The sequence below is a fragment of the Manis javanica genome, chromosome 1 (assembly GCF_040802235.1).
Source record: "Manis javanica isolate MJ-LG chromosome 1, MJ_LKY, whole genome shotgun sequence".
NCBI lineage: Eukaryota > Metazoa > Chordata > Mammalia > Pholidota > Manidae > Manis > Manis javanica.
This window is the reverse complement of record NC_133156.1, coordinates 113857939-113870951: the sequence shown is the minus strand read 5'-3', so window position 1 is coordinate 113870951 and position 13013 is coordinate 113857939. Positions and strand designations below refer to the sequence as shown.

Here is a 13013-nt window from a genome sequence, read left to right as displayed (position 1 = left end):
GTAGCAAATGAAGAATTTATTAAGATTGGTTTATTATTCTTATGAAGCAAATATGTTCAATTCAACTTTCCCCTTGAGTTACAAACGCACTGTGCCATTCCCTCTTTAGAGTGAAAAAGAGACATGCTACATGAGTCAGCTTCACCTTCTCCATATCCTCTTTCTTGGCTCTCCAGACCTTACCTGCAATTTTGATCAAACACAGTCTAGTGCCTGGGTTTTTCAAAAACAGGATCAAATGATTTGTAACTATTTAAGTTAATCAAAATTTAGTACAATATCAGGAAAGAAAACGGAATATAAGATAAATTTTCTTAGAGGACCTTTGGTTTCTCAACCTGTAATCCATTACACACAGGCTACAAAAATAGGAAATTGACCAGACAATACCTCTTTTTATGAGAACTCAAGAATGTTTGATAAAATATTTTTAATGATTTATATAAGTGAAAGAATAATTGTCTTTGAGATCTTTCATAGTATAAGCTACTACAGAATTTTCTAATATTCCATCACCTAACTGGTGTGTAGGTATCAGTTACCAATCACAAAACAAAAGAAGGTATATTGTAATACTAAAATGTGTTAGAAAGTTCAAATAGGAAAACCATCAATACTAGCTCCCAGGCCACTGTCACTACTGATAGTAACATAAATACAACTCTAAATAACAAAAGTTAGATTTCCCCCCAAAACTCTAAAGCCACTGTAATGTATTGTCATAACATGAAAACATTATCTAAAAAAGAAATCGTACCTTGGTGTTTCTCTTTCTTTTTGGTGTACACTTCACAAAGCAGAATAATAGCCACTAAAAGAACAACCTCAGCAGCTATTGCAAGAAATACTTTGAGGGGCACCAAATAACTCAGAACGACGAGTTGAATGTGTTCTTCACTCTCGCCTAATTGGAATATCGCATGGCACCAGTAAGATCCCTGATCTTCCTCTGAAAGTTGCATTATCTTGAGCCTTGTTTCATTAGTGTTTGTTCCACTGATCACATACCTATCATGCATTTGATCACCAACAGGAACCTAATAGAAGGAGACATTAAAATTCATTCCCTATTGAATAAAAGATACATGTCCTAAGTGATCTATTTTTGAGCAAAAGCTGTAAGACAGTTCCAAGAAAACTGTTATCAGAAAATGGCATGTTAAAGTTTGCTGAGAAGTTGCACATAACAGAGCTCAAATCTTATCAGAGTTTGGTCTCCTAGAGGTAGCAAACAAAGGAAAAGTATACTTTGCTTTAAGTACTTAGCACTCAGAACTAGAGCATGTAGGTCACAGATAAGTATTACATGAGAATTAAAAACACAGAAAGATTCCAGCCATCTGGGCTTCACATTCTAATCCCTGACCAACTGTTCATAGTTCTTCTTCCTCCACAAACACAGGCATACATTAAGTCAACTATTAAATTAATGAAGCTATTAAATTTTAATATTCCTATAAAGGAAGATCATTGGCTCTGGACTTTGGGAGTTCCTCAGACTGGATCTGAGCTGAAATCTTCAGGCCTTTGAAGCTGATGTAGAAGGAATGGTAGGAATCCCTGCAAGCCTGAGCTATGCGGTGGGCTGTACACCTTCTGTCTTTTCATATATGAATTTCTCTCTTGTAGGCAGGCTGGCTTCTGAGATTTCACTGGGTTTTGCCCAGCCTGTCAAGGGCCATATAAACTATTCTGGGGATGATTTATTTAATCCATTCAAATTAAATTTTATTCTGAGGCCATCTGATGCCTTCACTGCTCTATCACTCAACTGCACTGCTTAATAAATGCTAATGTGCATGTGGTATTCTTGGAGGTTATCTGATAAAGAAATGAGTTTGTTATCTGCCCAAAAAATTACAGCAAGCTGGCTCCTGTGCACAGCATTGCCTGTGATGCTTGCCATGAATATTCTCTCAACTCAGCGCTGATAAACCAAAGTCCTGTGCATTTAACAGGCGACCCCAGTGATGCCAATGCACATTTTGAAAAGGCATGGGACTTATAGTTTTGACCTGCTCCATCTTCGCTGTACTTTTCTCACATCCAAATATGACCCACGCTTAGGGCCAAATTGAGAGGAAATTAGTAGAGCAAATATTGAGAGAAGCAAAGACCACATTCTAAAAGTTTAATACAATCAGATTTAGGCTATTTTTTTTTAGTATCACATAGGTATAAATAAAATAGGCTACATATTTCAAATACGGTGACTGATACTTGTTTTTACAAATTTACATGTTTTTAAAAAATATTTACATACACAAAATGACTGACTTTCTTACTCATCAAAAAAAAAGGTGAGCAGAAATATTAATGGTTTAAATCTACTCTTAAGTGATTTGGAGGTATTTCTTTGAAAAATCAAACTAGTATCATCACAGTTTGATTCTTCCCTTCTAAGTCCTTCGTGTTGTCCTTCACAACAGTCTATAATAGCATCAATTTTGTCTAAGAAGGAATTTAATATTTCACTGTAAGATCTACACTGTCTCATACTATTCCTTCTAGAATTGCAGCTTGCCTCTATAGGACTTTAACTTCAATGCTCACTAGCACCAGGGCAATAGGAGGATGTCCTCTAAAGAACAACGTCCTAAACTTCCCTTTTATCAAAGGCTATTTGGGAGAAAGAAAGAGAAGAAAGCTTATTCCTTCAAAACTCATGTTTTTCTTAATATCAGCTCTTTGAATAGCTGTTAATTACTTAATAGGAATTTAAAATATTTAGCTTCTCTTATGTCTCGGAAGCCCAAAAGGGGCCAGTGACACTTACTAAAAGAACCCAAAACCTAAATTTAAGTTACCAAATTGTCATTCTTCTCTCAAGGTGCCACTGTACTGTACTCCCTCACAAATGTATCCAATGACAGCAGCTAGAAAAGAAGACTGCCTTTTCTCCTAGTTACTCTCATGGAATAAGAAAAGAATCTTTTTTATTGGGGTTATTCAAAACCTCAACTAAAACTGAACTGTAACTCCCATTCAAAGAAGTAACATAAATTGCTAAATCTAAAAAACAAAGTGCCAGCTAATGAAACAGTAAGAGTCTCCTCTGATGTAATGTAATATACTAAAAACATCAAAAAACAACTCAATTTATCACTGTTCTTCCTTTATAAATACATATTAAAGAACAAGACAGCAGAAGTACAAACAGTCCTAGGAATTCTAAGTCTGTATGTTATTTATGAAATAAAAGCTGCTGTTTTCTTCAAATCAAAGAAATATCATCTTACCTGTACACTCCCATTACTACTGTACCAGGTCCAATTTAAAGGAAAACAATCTTGACATTTACACAGCAGGACAGTGGTATCACCCACATAAGTGATCAATGGTTTGTTTTTCCCATGAAGTTCAGGGACTAAGAAAAGTTTAGAGACATGTATGTTACCAAGAGAGTTTGAATAGGAGGATGCATTCACACTGAGGACAATTTCTCCTTTTCTCATTAATATATAATTTTCTTTATGAGCTTTAATTCTATATAAAATGAAACCAATTTATCCTAGTTATGAAGCATAGTAATAATAGTAGTAGATAGCTCAATATAATTACCTGTAATGTAGAAGCAGAATAAAGATCTTCTATTATTGAGCCTAGTAAGTATTGTAATAAACCATTACATTCTTTGGATAAGAAAAAGCTTCATCAAGACTTTTCTTTCTTCCTATCTACTGTTACTTAACAACAAACATTGTTTTCCAAGTTTTACCCTTAGATGGCATTTTAGTGAAGAAACAACATCTTCAGGATATGAAATCTTTACTTGATACAATATATGAAAAGTCATCAAAGTGGTGGAGAAAGTGGGAACATGAGAAAGGAACACAGGAAAATTAAGAGAAAGAGAATAGAAAAAGAAAGAAATTACAATAAAAATCACTTTCATGTGGTTTTGTAAAATACATGTAATATTAATACTCATCATGATGAATTTCTTGAGTTTGAAGCACATGCCATTCACATTCTGAAGCACACAATAAAAATGAGCACTGAATTTAGAAAAATTAAGTTTTAAGGATGTGTATAACTTGGTAAAGAAAATTAAAACACAAGAACATAAGCAAAGTAGTAAAAAGCCAACCAATAGTCTCCATGGTGAAATTAGCTGCTTCTGATTGATCTCAAAGGGTGTATTACAGAATGTACTCTTATGTCAGAGATGCATACTAATCAACAGAGATTACTTTTATTGTTTTTTTGTCTTTTACTAATATTAGCAGGTTTGGGGTTTTATATTTTTCCTTCTTTGTTGTTTGGTTTGCCAATAGAGAGTGTATGAGCTTATGTCTAAATTTTTAATACTATGTTGACAAGCTTTAGAAATTTTGTTTGATATTCATTTGTTATTCTGTTTTTAGATTTTTATTCTGGGAAGGGTCAGGGTGGGGTATGGAAGATCAATTTTAATTACTAAAATTAGGTTTCTAGATTAAATACATTTTTTTCTAAGCGCTCTTGGCTTTACCATCCAAAGATAATTGGGCATTTGCTGGATGATGAAATTTAAGATGAGAAAGGGGAAAATACTTAGTAATGAATAGAAAAGAAATTTTTACTTGTGTGTAACTACCAGAGAAGGAGTAAAAATAAGGCTGGAGAATGGGATTTCCTTATAGGTTCTGTCCTTAGGTGATTAATGTCACAATGAGGAGTGTGGGAAGTCTTTTTTTGTCCTTAGTGTTTAAAGTGGGCCTAAATACAGTGGCACACACCAACCTCTCCTTCATCAGGACTGCTGACCAGCACAGTGTTGACTGAGGCAGAGGAAGTTATATCACCTATGAAAGTGTAAATGCTTCAAGTAATCAAAAGAAAGATGACAGAGCCATCTGTAAGTCAATAGTTCTCACACTTTTCATCATCAAAGAAACATTTTTTGATGAAGTTGAATGGTTTACAGTTTTACATTAACCAAAGATATAAACTGCCAATCAGAATTTCTAATCACCCCACTCATAGTTTATGAAAGCCTAGTAAGGTACCCACTAGGGTGCTCCTGAGGGAGGAAACAGGTAAGTACATGTGACCAGCTTGACTGAAGTCATTCCAGCCAGAAGAAACTGGTGGGGTGACCTCTGCAGAAGATACTCTGAGCACTCCTTCTGAGAGGCTGCTAGTGTCCCATACATCCTAGTCACCATTAGGCTGAGGGACACTAAAAGACATGTTAACATGTATCCATTTCAAAGGTCAAGACATGAGCAGTTCAAGGACTCAGCACAATGTAACAATGATGTGACAAAGGTATCATTTGTGTTCAGGAAATATGTGAATTAGGATCACTGGTTACTAGTGTTCCTAGTGTTGAGGACACAGGTAGATCCATATCCATCCTTCAGTGCTGCTATTGTAAGGAATTAAGTATGAGAACATAATACCTTAAGTACTTGGCACAGAGTAACCACCACAAAACTCAAACTTGCTCTGATTATGTACTGGGACTGCATTTCTTAGTTGAGTTTTCTTCTAATCTGTTAATGCCCATAGCCCTTCTACAGAGTGGGTGTTAGCCAGCTTAATAGGACAGATTACCGCCATGCCCAAGAATGACTTCTAGACCAGCTGGCCATGGGGAAAAGAGAAAGAGGAAGGCTAGAATAAAAAGGAAAACTAGAATTTCATCTGAATACATCTCAGAACCGTACAAATGTGTAAAAATACCCCAAGATGAGGAAAAGGCTCCAAGTTCCAAACTAAGTTGTTTACAGACCACCTAGCCCATCTGAGAAAGGAGATTAAAAGAATAAAGTGATTAAAAAATAGGAGATGGATTCACAATACAAGGTCCAGAAGAGTGAAGAAACAGTACCTTTGAGATGCTAGTCATGGTGTCAATCCATCCTTTAATAATATGTATTAAGCAGCTTTTCAGTGAAGCTATAAAACACATTCTACTACTTGAAATGCACATTCAAGTGCTTGGATAAAGCATTTGAATTAAGATTTTGTTTGTATAAGGATTACAATTTATATGTAAATTAGAAAAATTTAAGTCAGGGTACCTAATCACTGCTCCTTACCATAACAAGAAATGAAATCAGTTCAAGGGTTTAAAAGCAAATCTTGCTTCCAGACCTATGTAGTATGTGGAGAAGAAAGAACACATGGAACAATAGTTTTATTTATTATAAAATTTAGGAATAAAAAGGGAACAGACCCTTCACCACATATAGGTTTTAACAAGAAAAGGCAGAATAAAGCAGCTAATACTCTGATGACAACATCCTGAGCTAAATTTCTAAACAAGACAATAATTGCTCTCCACATGCCTTTTTAAAAATAAAAATAAGAAGTAAAAAAACACATAAATGTTCTGCCCTATCAGGTCAAGCCACTCTTGTTAGTTTGTTTCAGTTTCCTCAGTCTGCAGCCACCCCTTCAGGGCTCCTTTGCAGATTCAGCTCTCTACGGAAGAAACAGAACCGATACAAGCAAACTGGAAGCAACTCCATGACCCAAGAGGAAGGTGGACCACCTGTCCTGATATTAACATAACTATCTTGTAAGTTCTAAGAAACAAGACAGTAAGTTCATATGTCAAAATGTGAAAGGCCTAAATTAGGCTGAAGCACAGAACATTTTGTTTCTTTCTTCCCACGGTAGACAGATTCCTCGCTAGACCTTGGAGGCAGTAGCAAAGGAGGCTGGGCAGCAGTCCGTGGACTCAAGTTCCTGATGGTCTCAACAGAAATTCCCTCCTCTCACTCCACCCTCCAGTTTTCCTAGCCTAGAGAGGAGGACTGTCCTAGATCAGTCATTTTCCAGGGCACTGATTGGACCCTGTTTTCTAGGGCTGGGAATTTAGAGGTATAAATAACTCCATCCCATGCTCAATTTTTCTTTTCTGGTTCAGGAGCATTTATCTTTCCATCTAGAGTGGTTAGTACCAAACTGAGCCTGGGCTGTGAAGGAATAGACAGCTCTGTTTTGGTTTATGGTTAGGAGACATAACAGAAAAAGAAGCCATCCATGTGGTCAAGCTTTCTAAGGATTTCAGCACAGTTTGTGGCCAAAGTTGGCCTATAATAAAATGTTACTTGTAAGGAAAATGGAAGATCCATGGCCAGGATCCCCACCTGATCCTAATCTAATCTACCCATTGTATAGGTACAATGATGTAATACTTAGCCTATTGTGCAGGCACATACTTGTATACCCATTGGTGATAAGCCATTATTGCCTGTGTTGCTATAAAAAGAGCCCCCCTGGTGCTAAGAGAGTGCCTAAAGAAGAGAGCAGGAGAGGGGTGGGCTGGGGCTGGAGGCGAACGCAGAGCCTGGGGTGGAGACAGAACCTGGACAGAGGCTGTGCCAGGGACAGAGACAGATGTGGATGGGATTCCCATACTCGACGCACTGCCATGAGAATAAAGCCCCTTTTTACCCCCAGTGTTCCATTGTCATTACTCAGACTCACTGAATCCAGAGTGAACTTGCCCAGGGCTGAAACCCTCAGGCAAGACATAGACAGTTATCATGCTTTGGTGTCCCTTTTTTATGTATATTTTCATATTTGAGATTTTGTGAGGAGGAATGATTGGACCAAATGAAAAGTTATTGGGTTTCCTGACAAAACACTATCAGTCTATCAGCTCAATACCACTTTCTAATCATACTTCTTTCAATACACCCAACACCTGGTGTGGTTTTGTTATTAAATGAAGTATGAGAACACAGAAGCACTTGAGGGATAAAGTCTCACTTTGAAAGATCAACCCTACTTTAGGAGAGGCCTCAACTAAAGTCATGCAGATTAAGCAGAGATTTGAGTTTGCCTAAAATAGGAATTATTTTCTGAAGCCACAAGGTTCTTTCCAAACCTGAAACAGAGCAGAGCCACACTTCTTGAGTTCCATATGGACAGATGCAACATGTACATATTTGGCACAGCTTTTTAATAGTCTCTGACAGTTACTCTAGAGCCAGTCTAAGCTCTCCTTAAAGGCAGACTTTGAACTGGCTGTGTTGGGCACGAGTTACCAGCATAGTTTTTGGTTTCCCAGCCTGTGGATGTCCCAGACAGTGAACCTATTTCTCAATCTCAGCTTGCTTCCTTCTAGAAATCAATTAGGTCATACTTTAGCAGAAAGAATATATGTCAAAATATGATTAAAATACTGACATTTACCCATAGATTAAAAATCAAATATAGTAAAAAGGTAACGTTTGGTGGAAAAACATGGCATAGAATACAGTTTTTTCAGTAAGCCTCTAAGAGACACAGGCTTGGGAAGCCTAACAGGTAGCTAAAAGGGGCTTTCAAGAAAATCTTGGGGATTCTATGAGGAGGGAGAGGAACACATGGTTAACCTATTAAACTATCCCCTTTAACTGTTAAGGTCAGGGTATGGACTACAGACAACTGATGGTGACAGAGAGATGCCACAGGGAAACAAGACCAAAATTCTACTTTCTTTTCATCTTGCAAGCTTCCAGTGTGTTTTCTTAAGCATTCCTCAACTAATGGCCAGGATGACATTAATGACCACTCTGCTTACGCTTTATATGACTGCTAATAGCAGTGTGGATCTAAATCAAAACAGGCACTATGCTCAGGGAACATTAATTCATTTCAACTGCTCCAGAGATCACAGTTCCAGGCTGCTGCTTTTGGACATATCTATGAAAAGGTCGTTGATACAGGATTCTTAGGTGTCTTATGGGCCTTTTGAAACTTTGGATAAAGTAGGACACATGAGTCTTGGGATTGGAAGAATCCAGGCTAGAAGATGTTGAAATTGCTGATTTAGACTCATGTATAGAGAGATGGGGTCTAGGATCTACCCAGTGAAAGCAAAAGCCCTATGGAGCTGTAAGGTTGGAGATTTATATTTGCATATTCATGCTAGAAAACATGGGTCTGTGTTGTTTTTGGCTCAAGGATATTTAGGTTTTATTAAATTAAGGAAAAGATTCTTCCATATAGTCAAAAACAGCTAACTAAATTTCAGCACCAGGGTTTGCAGCTAAGTTCCAAATGATTCTGTCATGTCACTGTTCCATACTTTGATTCCCTGGCCACTCCACACTGAAGACAGAGTGCTGAGCCAAAACAGGTTTTGTCACACTTGGTACTGTCAAAATCTCCCCATGAATTGCCAAAAGTTCCACATCCTATTACTTACCCTTTGCCAATTAAATGTCTGCATCTTTCTAAGATATTTTAACATTGATGAATATTTTAGCTGTTTTTGGTAACTACCTCATAATATTTGATCCACTACTGAGAAACACTGTAGACCATCACTCATCTTTTTTGCATGAAAAGAAATCACCTGCATATTAGCAGTTGCAAGCTTCTGGTGTGGCTTTTGCTATCTTCCTTGCACTGGCACCAACAGCCAAACACACAAAGTCAACATACAAAGTTTTTGCATTTTACTTATCAGTGAGGTTGAGGCCCTTTTACCGTCTTGTACTAATAAACCAGCCAGCCCCCATAAAATGGGAAGCAGGGACTTTGCTGATAAGTTAGTCTGAGGAATCAGGCTCATGTACTATAGTTGAGTCATGTAGCCCACAGCAGAATTTTTTTTTTAGCTCAATTTAAAATAGAGGAAAAAACAGGCTCTTCATCCACACTCAACTGCAGTGTTCCTAAGGAAGGATAATCCTTCTTAGGAAAAACCATAAGCAACCCATGTGGAGAAAGAGTATATATAGTAAGATATTTCTAAAAATATACACCACTCTGTAAGTCTTACAGACTTAATTAAATAACTATTATATGAATAGTTCTGCAAATACCTTTAAATTTTAATCAAATGAAATGATTTTTGCAAGCAATAGTCAACTGACATGTATAACACAACCAGTATTTTACTAAAGAAGAGTGGAAGGGCCCAACTTACTAATTTTACAAGTACCTTCAAGATATAATGCCTACTAAAAGTTAGATTAATGTTAAATGGACATTAAAACTAATAACATAAACTAAACTGCTTCTAGGAAACTATAGAAAGAAAATAAAAGTAAATACTTAGTGACCCTTTGCATTCCTTAAGCCCTTGATTTCAAACCCAGGCCTTGTGCTGGTGCTCCTGACACCAGCTAGCATCAGCCTAATGATCTCAAAATGGGTACAGAATCAAAAGTCCTTCTCCAAGTCTACTTGGCATTAAATATATTGGTATATTGAAAAGCAAAACATTTCAGTTAATCTTCACATTGGAGGCAAATAATGATGTTCCAAATAATAATTTAAGTAATAATAACAAAATGCAATACATTCAATATTTAAACTTTGAACAGAAATAACTAGTACATATTTCTAGAAAACAGTACTATGTAGAAAGGGGAAAATAGGAACTTTTAGAATTGAATCTCCTGGAATCACATTAAGCCTCAAGATTTGATAAGTATTCCTTAAAACCTATAGGCCTTCTCTGCATAATGACTTAGAGCATGCGTATGTGTGTGCATGTGTACACACACACGGGCATAGGTGTATTTGTGTAATATCCTTTTAGCTCATTATGAAGGAAGTAAAGAAAAAAGGGAGGGAAGGAGAGAAAAAGGCAAGGTGAGGAAAAGGAAAAAGGAAAGGGAAGGAATATAGTAAAGAAATGTATGTGGTGTATGTATTCTTCACTAAGTTAAGTTGGCAAATGGAAGAAAAAAGATTAAGAGAGAATGTACATGATCAAAATAATCAAAGGCTGATAATATTTTCTGCCTTTGCAGAGACCAAATTGCATAAATACAAGGATTTATTTTGTCAAATATTATGAGGTAGTTACCAAAAACAGCTAAAATATTCATCAATGTTAAAATATCTTAGAAAGATGCAGACATTTAATTGGCAAAGGATAAGTAATAGGATGTGGAACTTTTGGCAATTCATGGGGAGTGGGAGTGGGTTGGGAAATGCAATTCTACCACTGGGAAGACACTGGAAGCTCTATTTTCAGGGTCACCACCACGTATGATTCAATGGAAAGCACATGATTTCCTTTCAACTGCATTATGTTTAGTATTGTAATTATAACTTTAAAATATGGAGACTTGGAATTCTAAGAATATAATACTCAAATTCTAAGAATATAATACTCAAGTTCTTACTGTATAAGGTAGTACTGACCTTTGAAGTTAAATGTGCCCCTCCGTTCCTTTTCCTCTTCAAAGATACAAGAATAACTTCCCATTTGTTTGCTGTTAATGATGGTGAACCTAAAGATAATTTAAGTTATTAATATAGGCTTAGTTTTCCAAACACTTTTTAATGAAAATGAAAGACTTACCAAAAAAAAATTAATCAAAATGTTAAAATAGAAACAATTCTGTAAATATGCAAATGAGACTATTAACACTAGCATACCATTCAAGTGACAGCAAAGGAAAGAATGCCCAGTCAACAAAACTATTTAGAATTTAAACAATTTCATCTAGCCATGTAGGTTACATTTTTGTACACTCACATGTACTGGGTATATAGGATGCCTCCTGTTGCATTGATGAGGTAATTATTCTCAAGTAGTTCATCACCTTTTTTCCAAGTCACATTTACTGAATTCAAATCCCCCAATGTTGTGAATTGGCATTTGAGTTCTATATTAGAAGGTCTTTCTAAAGTGATGTTTTTTTCTACTGGCACATTGGAATGTTCTGTTAGCCACAAAGAAAACAAAAAAAAGATGTTGCAAAAGTTACATTTCAGGGAAATCCAATATATAGAACAGTTAAAATCATCAACAACAATGCTCTATAAAGTTTCTCAGTGTAACATTCCTTTGAAGAATTACTCCTCTTTCAACACAGATTTGGGTCCCTTTATTATTATCTTTCATAGACAACATCTGAAGAAGTTTTGTTACAGTAACAGAACTGCAAAAGCCTAAGGCTGTGATCTTAATCTTACAATCTCTAGTCAGCAAGTATATAAGGGAAGCAGTACTGCCTAAGGAAGTGCCCAGGCTCTGACAGCCTAGAAACAGTACAACTATAAAAACAAACAGGAACTAGTGGGAAGAGAATGGAGTGACTGTTTTAACTCCTTCCAGTAATAGTGTTCTGGCATTTATCACAAGAATGTTTTGTATATATCATGTGGGTTTCTGTGATATACCATTATTCCAGCCTTCTTCCTCCTAAAGAATTTATAGGGATTGGATACAGATACAGATATGAGACAGAAGAATTTAAAAAAACATCCAGTAGTTCTGAATTTTCACTAAATTTGAAATATCAGTAGAAAGCTATGAGGTGGTATATCTACATACCAATATATAGATACAGATATAATTATCTATATATACTACATCCCACTTATGGAGGATATATAGAGCCATCTTTTTTTTATTTTGGACAGTGGTAAATATAGGACAAATATCAAGCCAGGATACTGCTCTTCCTATACTAACCAAATAATAGAGGAGGAAAACTTTCTATTTGTAGAATTCCAGCAAATAAATGAAGAAATAGAAATAGAGTACAACAATATTGCAACTCTTAGAGAAGCACGACCTAGGCATTTGCATCAAGTATTGCAATCACCTCAAAAACAGAACTGTGTGTCTCTTGAGGAGGAACCCTACACTACCTAGCAAGGAATTTGGTCCAAAACAAAGTAAGCAAAGGGGCAGGGGCTCCTGACACTCAGTTGACAGGAAATACAGAAGGTGGGAAAGCATGTGAAACTATGCTCCAAGAATGCAATCAGCAAAATCCAGATTGTGAGAAAACCCTACAAGATAAATTATCTCATTTTTCAACAGATAAATTAAAAAAGGGAGAAAGATAAACCTAAAAGTAAGATACTTTTAAAGCATGCCTTAAAAGTAAAACTAGACTCTAATATTAAGAGATGCACACCTGCGTAATAAGCCATTTTTAAAAAGCAAGGAAGTTACTATATAAAAATCAGAATAGTTGTAGTTACTCTTAAGGGGGAGGAAAGCATGTATGGGTACAGGCACACTCATTATATTAAACACATTTCTCAACCTCATGCTTGACAGTATGGCATCATTAAAAGTAGAATGCAAAGGCAAGATATAGAAAGAAAAC

At 36.2% G+C, this 13013-nt stretch overlaps 1 protein-coding gene across 4 annotated transcripts in view; it reads right to left on the bottom strand.

The window, feature by feature from the left end:
- EMB (embigin) overlaps positions 1-13013 on the bottom strand; it is a 44057-nt gene that overhangs the window by 4626 nt on the left and 26418 nt on the right. For 2 of the 4 annotated variants that reach the window (XM_037022043.2, XM_037022042.2), the window contains exons 3-6: positions 11426-11612; positions 11089-11177; positions 3240-3367; positions 758-1037 (exon numbers count right to left, since the gene is read on the bottom strand). In XM_037022043.2, the coding sequence (XP_036877938.2) occupies positions 758-1037; positions 3240-3367; positions 11089-11177; positions 11426-11612 (684 nt within the window). Of the gene's footprint in view, positions 1-30; positions 184-757; positions 1038-3239; positions 3368-11088; positions 11178-11425; positions 11613-13013 lie in introns of those variants that run through there. The other 2 variants (XM_073236410.1, XM_037022041.2) reach the window with 2 other exon arrangements.